This window comes from Cuculus canorus, chromosome 13 (genome assembly GCF_017976375.1).
Source record: "Cuculus canorus isolate bCucCan1 chromosome 13, bCucCan1.pri, whole genome shotgun sequence".
Lineage (NCBI taxonomy): Eukaryota > Metazoa > Chordata > Aves > Cuculiformes > Cuculidae > Cuculus > Cuculus canorus.
In genome coordinates, this window is record NC_071413.1 from 21,648,759 (window position 1) to 21,661,275 (window position 12,517).

General features: G+C 41.8%; 1 protein-coding gene across 3 annotated transcripts; it reads right to left on the reverse strand.

Annotated features, from left to right (window-relative positions):
* Positions 1-321: 321 nt before the first annotated feature.
* On the reverse strand, positions 322-11,525 carry OSGIN1 (oxidative stress induced growth inhibitor 1). 3 transcript variants are annotated; one of them, XM_054079039.1, is made up of 7 exons: positions 11,390-11,479; positions 9,437-9,466; positions 7,019-7,121; positions 4,268-4,404; positions 3,770-3,961; positions 3,343-3,434; positions 322-2,671 (listed from the first exon to the last, which is right to left on the reverse strand). In XM_054079039.1, exons 3-7 carry the CDS (start codon positions 7,101-7,103, stop codon positions 1,678-1,680), a joined length of 1,500 nt encoding a protein of 499 aa, XP_053935014.1. In that variant the 5' UTR covers positions 7,104-7,121; positions 9,437-9,466; positions 11,390-11,479; the 3' UTR covers positions 322-1,677. The 3 variants fall into 3 exon arrangements, with proteins under 3 accessions (XP_053935014.1, XP_053935013.1, XP_053935015.1); XM_054079038.1 differs by lacking the exon at positions 9,437-9,466 and having other exon boundaries at positions 11,390-11,525; XM_054079040.1 differs by lacking the exons at positions 9,437-9,466; positions 11,390-11,479 and adding an exon at positions 9,073-9,373.
* Between the last annotated feature and the right edge of the window lie 992 nt (positions 11,526-12,517).

Sequence of the window (12,517 nt, forward strand, 5' to 3'; positions counted from 1 at the left end):
AGACACCAGGTAACAGCAAAAAGATGTATGATGTCCTAGGCAAGAATATGTTTGGCACATAGCTTGGTGTGGTACTGTGTTCTATCCCCACAAGAGACACTGCCAAAGCAGCCTACAAAGGTTCTCCATCTCACTCTAGAGAGGAAGATACACAGAAAGCAAATCCACAGGGTTGTGCTTCTAGGGAGAAGATTGATGCAGGATTTAGCAGGCACGAACCACACTCTGGTGCTTGCCAGGAAGCTGATGAAGAACACTTCCTTAGATGTTCTCTGGGTCAGAGATTCAAATTCAGAGTTAAAAAACAAACACAGATCAAGTCCAAAATCACTTTATTGAAAAATTTCATACAAGACTAGTCAGTGGCAAAAATATTCAGGTGCGATACAGCAATATCACAGACAAGCTCCTTACACATCTCAGCTTGAGACGAATTCATTTACCAACATCCACTGCCTCCACATACTCAGCTTTCCAGAGACATGTGCAGCATCATGTCATGTCAGTACGTTTCGGTGCAGCACAGGGAGCAGAGTCTGTCTTTACATCAAATAAGATTAGCTATGACTCTGATCTTTCCTGTGAGAGGTATGAAAGGCCCTGTGGGTCTATTGAGGGTGCTGTCTGCATCATTCCCACCCACTCCAGCTCATTCCAAACACCGACTGAAAGTCTGTTACAGAATATTTTGCCAATAAAAATAATTTAGAAAATTAATATTAAAAAAAATTGTTATGTATATATAAAAGGTATTAAAAAGTGACTGTGGCAATTTCCTATTTATACAAACAGTATTCTTTAAAAAAAAAAATCACATTACATTAGAAATTCACAGAATATATAAAATAGTGTGTCTTTCTGAAATACCCTGTGCAGCAGAAGCCCCATACAGTACCTAGACAGTTACAGGACAGACTGGTAGCTTCCCTTTAGTTCTGCTGTCTCTACAGCAGCTGCCAAGTATTTGGCTATTGCAGTTTTACGATTTAGAAAGCAGAAAGCTGCAAGATGCCAAACCAAGTGTTTGAAAATCAGTGCCATTCCTTCTTAAGAAGGAGAAAAAAAACATCACAGGAATCTCTTTGAAAAAAGATATCAAATATTACTTGTTGCTGGTGTCAGTGAGACAATAAAAAGTTTTGACTGCTTCTATGTTAGTTTTGTTTGCAGAGTACCACTTCATGTGCCAGGGAGGTACCTGCAGCACCTTTCAGTGATTTCTGGTCTGATAAGAACGCACAGTTGAGCCACAGGAGCAAATAAAACCATGTCAGCTTACTTTGTTTCACGAAAAAATACCGTAAGACACAAGGCTGTCAGCCTGCTGTCAGGAAATAATTGTTCCCCAATTCAACTTCCAGCAGCCTGGAAGGTGTTACATGGAAAAGCAATCACTATCTTGCCCTCTGTTTCTCCAGGCACATTCTTCATGCACAGCTGTGCAGAAGAGGAGTCAAGTCCCTGGGGACTGAAGGTACAGATGTGTCTGTGAAACCCCACTATTTGGTGACTTAATCTTCTCAAATAACTCAGCAAGAGCTTAGGAACTCTCTGCATAACCTTGGAGAACACCAGGAGTGGGCTTCACCTTTGAGGATGTACAAATCAGATGATTTTGCTTCTCTAAGAAAACAGCAGTGACCCATTCAGACACAGTCAGCGTAGGGAATGTTTTTGTTAGGGGGGATTTTTGTTTGCTTTCTTTAACAGAGAGCTGGCAACAGCCAGGGCTCCTCCCTGTACAAAACGTACAAAGTTATCTCCAGCTAGAGGTCCTAGAGCATAAAGCCCTTTCTCCAGACTGCATTCATAGGTAAATGGGTCAACAACTATGGGATTCCTCTTTGGATTGACTGGTTGGTCACTGTCCGTTGCCAAGTCAAGTCCATTATTGGGCAGAAAGGAGAGGTTGGGGTTTGAGCCAGTTAGAACAAGAGCCATGGAAATTTTATAAACTTTCTGGTAGCCGTTCTTGTCTTGAAGGATACATTTCTTGTCCTTGCCGAGAGACAACACATGATGTTCAGCAAGACTAACGTAACACTCATAGGGCCCAGCACAAGCAGCCGACTGTTCTTTCATCATCTGATGGACTCTGTGGTATTCAGGGTACATCATTTTAGGGAGCTGATTAAAAATAAGGCCCGGATCACTGACTCGTCTCCGAAAAACATGGATTACTGGAATACTGCAATAGTGAGCAAAGAGAATCGCATCAGCAGCTGTCAGACCAGCACCTACAATCAAGACTGGATCTGACATGATACCAATGCTGCCATTTTTCACTGCCTCCTCTAGTGCAGACAACTTGTGATGGACATAGGAAAGGTTCTCTCCCTTGACCCCAAGCCAAGTAGGACTGTCGTATGTTCCTGTAGCTAAGACCACATTCTCTGCATAGATAGAGAAGGATTCTTTATCACCTTTCGCAGTTTTGAAAAATCCATCCACCTGAAAGACCTCCGTACTGTTCTCATTGAAGTTCCAGGGTGAGTTGCTATTCTCCTGTAGATGTTTCTGTGCATGGCTGGAGATGCTCTCTGCACTCACTTTCCTCACAGAGGTCACAACAGTACCGCATCTGAAATTCTTCTGTAAGCCTTTCTTCATCACATAGCATTGATAATATTGAGCAATGTCTTCTGCTGTGGCTCTATTGTTTCTGAGGCCTCTGTAATACAGTACAAACAAAGGTCAGGCAGCAGTTAAGTAAGACTGGAATTTCTCCCTTCTTGCACCGAGTGATTTCTAGAACCATCCATCCTGGCACTACCAGAGAAGATTTATCTAGTTTCCCTGACTTCAGCAAAGTTATTCCTAGTATAGAGCTAACACTCAGGTCCACAAGTTGTTGGACACAGGCAGCTTTCTCTAGCATGAATCCCATCCCTAAGAACATGGTTGCTCATTTATGCCTTCCTCTCATATTTTGCTTACGTTCAATTATTAACTCCTGGACTTAAGATTAATTGTTACACATCTCAAGAGCACCTCAGAGGCTGCACTGTAGCTGAGCCGATTACACTTATGATTAGGGACAGTAGCAGTAGACACAAGTCAGATGACCATGCCTTTTGCAAGCTTTATTCAGATATCATAGTGACTGTGTTCCACCTCCCCAGTGTTGAGAAGAACACATTCCAAGCAGCACTGCAACTTTACCTGAATCACTGCAGAATGGACTGGGGAGGGTGTGGGGGGGGAGGGAACCGTGGAGGGTATCTTTTCCCTCACTAGAATAACCCATAACAGATGGGTATCTACATTCAAGAACACCACTCCAGTTCAGGTTTCCAAATAACTTCCAGATGTTTGCAAATAATCACACTATTGATATCTTACCTTCTCTTTTGCTTCAACCAGTCTTTGAACGGGAGATCTGGGAGACCCATCCACTCCCCTTTGCTCAGGGTAACCATAGAGCCCTCAATAGACTGGAACAAGACATACAGTAAAATAAACTTTCAGTTATTTAATCTAACAAGTGAAATGCCATTTTATCATATTTCAATAAGGCAGAGATCATTAAATCAGTGATTGCTTCTGATTTGCTGCCATGGATGAAACTATGCATGTTCTCCAGAATGAACAACAGACTGGAAATAGAAGTGTCTCTCATGCTTTTTTTCCTTTTAAACTTTTGTTTTTCTATATACATAAAATCAAATGTGGCTGACTTGCATATCAGAGGAACTTTTGCCCCTTCAGTCAACGCATTTGATTATCTTACACGATGCAGACCCAAGCATTTAGGCTTCAATCCACGTACATGCCAGGCACCTCCAGGAGCATTTCTGCCAAGGACCAGGTGGGGGATGGCTCTGTCAGTCTCATGCCACCAAGTGAGGACAGATTCTGCTGTTCCACCAAAGTCTGTGTCAGGGCGCTGAAGAGTATCAAAAAGAAGAGCCACGGGGCTCTGGGATCGTCCCTCCAAGCCTTCAGACAGGTACTCCAAGTCCTAAAGAGGGGCAGATCAGATGCTCAGCTCAAAATACACGTCCTGCCAAGGAGCAAACTGCTTGCTACTCCAGTGTTTCTAATCAGTGCTTTTGGTGTTCTATAAAGCTCATTTACTGGCACACAGACCCTGTTGATGCCCAAGGACTACCTCAAGGATTTTAGCAGCAAAGAGATCTGGATAACCAAAAGTGCTGCTTAAGCATTATTCCATCTGTGTGCTTTGAAAATTTAAATGAGGTTATCACTTACAATATCCTCCTAGGATGCTTTGTTACAATGTTATACTATTTCTCTTTACACAAACCTGGTCCAAAATGGAGACATCTGGTGCCTCTTCCAGTTTCCTCTGAAGAATGGGATGAGGATGAAGCGAGTCTCTTTTAAAGTAAGGGATGTAGCCTGACAGCAAATATGAGAGACAGATTCCTGAAGGTCCATTCCCTAAAAAGACACAACGGAGAAGCATTTATACCCCTGCAGACAGAGCAGCAATGTGATGTGTGTTTTTAATATCCAGATCAATTCAAAGCATATGACACTGCTGTGGATACAGGGGACTTCCTATTTCAGGTTGACCTGTGACTTATCGGATGGTGTTGGCAGCCCAGAGAGGCTGTGGAGTCTCCTCTGGAGATACTAAAAATCCACCCAGACACGTTCCTGTGTAACCTGCTATAGGTGAACCTTCTTTAGCAGCAGGGTTGGACTGCATGGTCGCCAGAGGTCCCCTCAACCCTTACATTTCTGCGACTCCAAATTGGGGGATTTACCCTCATATGTCCCTTTCTTATCCTCAGTTGCATCTATTTGCATTTCATTGTCTATGCAACTTGCTGAAACAACATTGAGAAGCCTGAAGTCTCTAGCATGTGGATGAATTGTGTTACTGCTTATTAACTTCTTTAAAGGTCTAGAAATGTGTTACATACTGACTGGGGGCCTCAGTTCTCTGTGATGCACCTCTCACGTCCCTGCAGAGTAGTTCACTGTGCACAGGATACACAGTAAGTCCAGAAAAGAGAGCAACTATTTAAGTGAAGGGAAAATAACTCTGCTCAGCAAGAAATTGCACTGCAATAGCAGTTTTGACAAAGAGGTATTGAAGACACTTCCAAATGGGAACCAGCACTACTATGGTACTGCAGGCAGCGTGTTAAGGAAAAGGTCTATCTGCCACACCAAGACAACTTCCCAGAATACAGCACTTTGATCAGATTGCTGAATGACTGAATTCCTACTGCTGACCAACCAACAGCCAGCAGAAAAGATTTGATATATGTGACTCCAAAACTCAGTGAGACCAGCATGTGGAAAGTTTTCAAATGGCTATTCTCCAGCATGTTAAATATTTTACAGTGTCTGCATAGCTAGGTGTCAGTCTTTCTGGCTCCTCAGGCTTTGTGGCACACTAGTACACGACTAATCACCATTACCTAATGCAGTGATGATGCAGGGGAGGACAGCTGAAGTGACACAGCAGCTGGTGTCGACAGTGCCTGCTGCATGTGTGAGCAACTAGAGCAAAGGCTGCTTCTTGGGGATCTGAGACAGAGGGAGGTTCAGGCTGTAAAGCTATCGGTGAGCTGAGTTATGAGAAGGGCACTACGTGCTGCAGCTGAGGCCAAAGTCTGCTGTGCTGAGCAAGGACCAGCAGCCATAGGTCAGTGTCGGGAATATTCCACTTGCAGGAAAGTTATCCAAAACCAACAGGAACAGAAATTAAAAGCAAACTAAACTGCAGCTATAGTAAAATATAACACTTCTCAGATTACTACTTTGCTTTAGGAAGTAAAAGGAGGTACCTAATCCAAACTTAATCACCTGAGTGCACAATGTCCAGCAACACACACAGAGGATTTACTATGAACCACATCCAAGCTTGATACAGATGGTCACAAGTACAGATGCCTCTGGGGCTCAAACTATTCTAGAAAGCAACTTCTTTCACAAGGCTGCCAGCATAGTGCAGCAAGCCCACAGACTTCCTGGATCATGGCCTTGGGAAGTGGCAGGAACCTGCGTGCAATGTCCAGCTGCAGTGAACCAGCTGAGCTGCTTCAGTCCAACAGCCTCCTTAGAGTGCACATCTGCCCACTGGTGCTTCTGAGGCTTTAGTGATCCTTGTGTAGGTGCACTAAGCATGTACCAAAATATCCTTCCTTCCACCTAAAGACTTGTACAACTGGGCAGAACAAAGTCACTCAGACTATAAAGTAGTAACCTTTTAAATCCTTGCTAACAGCAGGTTTAAGTGTGATTTATTTAGTGCACAACTTTGGACTAGCTCTCTTCAGTGCTATAAATTAGATGACAGATAAGGAAAGAATTCAGCTCTACAAGGCACTTAAATGTGTGCTCAGATGAACAGGGTCCAACACCTGCACATGAGCACAGCTCGCAATCAGTCAGAGGGAAGGCACTGACATCTCTGCCTTTGCTTCGCTCCAAGAATCACCTCACGCTACAAACCTCCTCTCTTGCAAGGGAGACAGGACAGTTACTACATAACTTGTTTTCTATAGTGGTAGAAAACACAGAGCTTTTTACCATTTTATTAAATCTGTACAAAATTAGCATAACTGACTTGCATTTTAAAAGAAATCTGAGAAAAATGTCAAGAAAATTTAACAGCACCTAGAGCACTTTCTAAATATACTCAATGCAGAAAAAAGATCACACAATTCCATCTCCAATTCAATCATTACAGATAATCGCTTCACAGCAAGTTGTCTAACTATGAGTAGTGAAAAGATTTCAAATCCTTCTAAATATCCAGGAGAAAAGAAACAGGCCTAGCTGAACGGATGCCAAAAGGCTACCAATTTTACTATTAAAAAAGAGGTATGTGTTTTAGTTTGTCAAATACCTGGTTCCCTACTTCCCACAACTCCTAGTGGTCTTTCTCTCAGTACTACAGAAAGTTCAGCTGTCAGGAAAAGGATGCAGAAACAGTGGTCAGTTTGAGTAAGAACACATGGAGCAAAGGCTGAAGACAGCAAGTCCAAAGCAACAACAGCATGAGTGAACACAGTAATGCTGGCAGGAGAAAGCTTACCTATGATCACAACAGGCAGTGGCTTGACCCCACTCTTATTCTGGGGTCTGGTCAATAACGCATACATCTTCCTGTCTGGAAGCATTTAGGTCCTTGAGACTACCTGTAAAAACAAGGAAATTCTTAATTATTTGCCTTTTTTATTATTAAAAAAACCCAAACAAAACCATGACTTTCTACATTCCCCAAACCCAGGTTGATCTAAAGCAGTATCCTTGCATTGCAGACCATCACGTTACGCTCAGGACAAGCCTACTTATCTTTTTCTTCTCCTGCCTCCAAAACCAAAGGATGATTCCCCAATTATACAGCACAAAAGCGGGGAGAGAATCCTTATCTGTCCCTTCCACGCATGAATTCCAGTCCACTCAGAACAGCTGACAACTTAGGTAACCCCTGGCTACAGTAACCCAAGTGCTGCAGCTTGTTAATGAAAGCTTCACTTCTGTCCATGCTGTGCAGAAAATTGTTATCATTATCATCATCAACAACACTTTGTACTTGCTAAAGCAGCTTGTGCATTTACTTAGAAGTAGAGCAAACCTCATTCCAGACTTCTCTGCAAAGGCTGGAAATCTCCTGGCTGCATTTTCAAACATGTGCCATTTCATCATTAAAGGGTTTTTGAAGAGCACTAGTTTAGTTCCTGAACACTCTCTCTTAATTTCCGAGAAAACAGAGCTCTAGTCTAAACAAATAAATAACAACAAGTCTTGAACAAAATATCCATGACAATTATCTTGGAGACTAAGGTGTCATTAAAGTGGAATCTACAAAACTGATCTAATCACTACACAGCTATTCAATGAATACTGAATCAAAGCTTTTTGCCATTCCTGCAGGAATTCTACCATGTCTAATAATGACTTCTTCAACTTTCCAGGGAATCCAACCATACTGTCACTAATCTGGAGAAGTTCAAAGTTATTTTTACCACAATAAACAACAGATTTTTTAAATTTAGCATAAGTATTTAAGTTATTCTACAGAGAATACAGTCTTTTATAAAAAAACATTATTCTCATTTTGGAAAGTTCAGTAAAAATCCACTGAATGGCATGGCTTTGTTCAGCAGGGCATGCTCTCCAGACTCTTTTCAAGCCCAGAAAGATCTTTGGTCTGCATGCTGCGCACTTCCACGAGGTCTGGCACATCACTGCCTTTGACAAAGCTACTGCAGTGAACGTCATCCTGTAAGTGTAATGCTCCACTTTAAGCCTGACATTTACATCACCAGCAGCTACAGTAATGCAGTAAGACTCTGGTGATTCAATGAGCAGCCAGAAAACCATGGGTGAGTTTAGGATTTACAGAATTCCAGGCAGAGTCTTGAAAGTGCATTTGCCTGCAAGGCTGTGACAATTCTCATACACACCCCTATACACCCATCGCTGGGATAGACAGCACTATTCCAAGAAGACTGGGTTCATCCAAGCAAAGAGGCACATAACGAGGTTAACAAGCTGAATTTGAAACTAGCAGCTTTGCCAAAGTTTTGCATCACAGTTTAGTAACACATTCTGGTTGCCTATTGCAACTTAAATAAGCATTAGTCTGCCTCTCATGAATTTCACCTGACAGAGCAAGAACCACTTAAAAGACATAATGGTTGTGCTTTCTAATTTAAGTCATTTCAAGTACCTAGCTTTGAGAACAGTTGGATTTCAAGAAAACTTAGGTTCCCAGTTGAAATGAGACTCAAAGGTAGACACATCCACTACAGAAGACAAAAGCCTTGTGTGTTGTGTCTATACTGAGAACATCAACCCATTAAGGTGTATTTAACCCAGCCCTGGTAGCTGCAGGAGCACAGCCTAACTGTCCAAGTATGCTTTGAGCCTTTTGGGTAGATTCTACTACATGAAGCAGAACCTGCACCACCTTCAGTGGATTGTTGTGATAAATTTACACCCAAATAATTCTCTACCACAAAGCTCTGTAGTTGCATTTGGTAGAATTCAAAACTAGTATCTGGGGTGGCCAGAGACACCAAAGAAACAGGACACTGCTGTGACCAGTAAGGTATTCTGCACAAACCAGCTAAAATACAGTACCTATCTGAAGGTTAGCAGAGGTCTCTTCTCCATGGTAACAAATAAAGCCCCCTCCATGGCTGTACTACACAAGAAGACAAGTTATTATTCATTTTTCCTAACAGTCACATCTTCTTCCTTGTGAAACTATTGAGAGTCTGGAAGAGGGAAGCAAGACCTCTGGAAGCAATCTACCAGGTTTCTGCTCCATAGCAGTCTGCAGCAGAAAGACTGTAGATAGTGGTAAGCCAGCAACATCCATGGAAGCAAGGACTGCTGAACCAACCTAGTGGAGCACATGGCAAGAGTTCCAGAAAAGCAGCAGTGCCAGCATATGAATAATGAGCTTCAAGCCCATTTGTAAGAATTAGGCACAAAGACATACCCTCGTGTGCCAGTAGTTTTCTTCGAGAGCCTGAAGGGGCCAAAAAAAAAAAATCAAAACAAAAAGCACAAGACAGTAGAAGTCAGTCTGGCAGTCTCGTTGGCTTTAGAGAAAGGTTACCTTGGCCCCTGGCCATTGCACTGTGCCACCCTACTCCACCCTGATAGCAGGCAAAACCAGGAGCCATGGGTTCAGAAATACCTCTGCTCATTTCACCCTCCTCTGTTCTGTACCTTCTGACACATGAAAAAGGAGCATTTACTGGAATTAAACTAAACCCTAATTCTGATGAAATTACTAGATCCATACACAGACACAACCATTTTTAGCCCCAGTTTTATTAAGGATTTGGATTCACAAACCCACATAATGACTATTTAAGTATTATGCACTTTGTTTCCTGAAGTTTTGACACTGGACAATACTAACAACACAAGATTAAGCATCAGAGATTCTTCTGTTTGTCCTAGCATGTCTCTAGAATTGTGGGAAGTCTCTTCCACCTCCAATAGCTGCCATCTCTGTAATTCATAGTTAATAGTTCCTCTTTTAAGGAGAAAGCAAACCATATGCGGAATCTGTTTATAGCTATCCCCATTCTGTTGGCTAAATGGAGGGTGATATTGAGCTCGGAACATCTCAGCCATTTCAGTTTCAGGCCAAATGTTCACTTTTCTTGCCATTAGAAGTAAAGGTGGGTTACTTTAATTGTTCCGGTTTGTTTTTTTCTTTTTTTTTGGGCATTCTTAGAATCAAGGGACCACATACACCTCGATAACCTGTACAGCTATTACAGTGTAGCAGATGAAAGCCTTTTCTTGCAGAGGCTATTGAAAGCATACAAGACATTTAAGTTCATTTCAAATCCATACAGAACTAGTTAGCAGTAAGAGAAAGCCTGAGCTAGCAAGAAACCAAATACTGCTTTTCCCTCCCTCCTTTTATGTAGGATAACCTGCTGGGCATTCACACTTAACTTAGTGACACTGATCCCTGGTTTGGCTCCTGCTTCAGGCTTCCTACTTTAAATGGATGTCTCTCTCCTCCTCTTCATTTGGGAGCATGCTGCAAGCTCCACAATTTCTCTCCTGACTGCTTCCAAAGCATTTCAGTGTCTATGCGATGTTACATAATTGTTCTGGCTTGGAAAAGCAGCCACCTCACTCCTCATTCTGGGCCAAACTCTGCATATCTTCCTGACATGGCCTGAAGACTAGAGGGACTATAACTCACATAAAGTCAGTCAGCGTGGCCTCTAGTTGTTCCAGGCTGCACAACCGAAACAGGTTTTCAGTAAGTAAAAGAAAAAACAAAGATGCATTTAGTAAGGTAATGGCACTAGATGACCTTTAAAAAGCCAATGACACCAGCCCTATGCAAGCAGCTCTCCCTCGAACATCAATGAGACTTCTGCTCAAATAAGGGTCACCAAGCGTGGCCGGTACAGCACACAGGGAGGGTTCAAGAGAGCAGTGCAGTCAGTATATATAAATAATAGAAGAGACTGAAAGATATACAATGACATTCAGGTTTATCAAGGGCAATGCTAACATAAATGCAATAGTTTTCTTCAGCTTCTTTTCTTTATCAACCCATTCATTTAATCCGTTTTAAAAATGTAATTTACTAGTGCTTTTAAAACCTATAGTTTTTAATACTGAGAAACTGTTAAAAACATTAGTTTTTTAAACAAAGTCTAACAGGTTTTTTAAGCTACTAAGAAATCTCAATAGCTTTTACATCCCATACTTGCCCACAAGTTTTCCCCCACTCACTTGCACTGTCATTCTTGCATGCCAGGCCAGTTACCCACAAACATGATTAAAGTATGTGGAAAAATATCACTTTTAAGGTACAAACAAGTACAACCTTTCTAAAAACCCTCTGTGGTATTCAGAAAGTAATGTTACAGTATGCCAGACAGTTCTCTACAATTACCTATGGACTCCTTACCTTTAGCAGCAGGTTCGACGAGAAGTGAGATCTTAATGAAAATGCCGGTACCGTCAGGGAAGCCAGTCAAACTACAAGCCTTGAATCCTGCCTCTGCTCTAAGTCAGCCGTTTAAATATAGTAGGCTACCAGCACTGAGAGGAGGGGAGGAGCTGAAGTGAATAAAGGCGGAGCAAGGAAAATACTTATAAGCATGAGTCAGCAGGAAAAATTCCCTTCTCAGCTTGTGAATGAATGATGTAGTGATCTTCCTTAGTAATGTTCAGCTGACTACACGACTACAGCAAAAGCAGGCTTATGGGAGCCATGGATGGCAGAAGTCCTGCATTGAACAAAGACCTTCATTTTTAACCTTCAGGGCAAATTAAGATCAGAGACCTCATAAAATGCAATGCTCCCTCTGGCAAAACTGGGGTTTTCTTCTATATTTAAAAGGAAAACTGCTAGTTGTAATTACAGTTGGGAATAAAAGAGATAGGATAACCCTGTATGCTTATTTTAAAAGTAGTGATCTTTTTGGCCATGAAAGGACAAAAAATTGTGATAGCTTTCTTCCTACTTCAGACAGCTTGAGGCTTTAGATTCACCTTACTATCATATTGCAGGGGGGTTGGAACTAGATGATCTTTAAGGTTCCTTCCAACTCAAACTATTCTATGATTCTATATCTATATCTATCTAGATCTACTATGTAGGTTTCTAATCTTTTTCTCCAGTGAGATAAAACTTTATAAACCCATTGCACAGCAGCAGTAAAATGAGTCAGCCTTCTTGCTGCAAAACAACACACCAGGATTCTCATCCAAAGTGTCTTACTCAATTCAGTGGTCTAATTGATCAAGCTTGTTAAATTTAAAGCACCCTTAATAAAGGAAATAAATTTGTGCCAGTGTAAGCGCTGTGCCAGTTCAAGTAGTAAGCGCTGTACATTTTTATCTCTGAGGCCATCTGTTCTGAAACTCCAGTCTCTAGGGAGCCAGGAGGACTGCTGATCCCCAGTTAAGATGTGTACTTTCAACCATGTGATACAAAAGATAAAAAAATTTCATGAGAAGAAATTCTGTACTCGCAAGACCCACATCAAAGTAATATACTTCCTAATATATTTTAATTCTACCAGAATAAGTT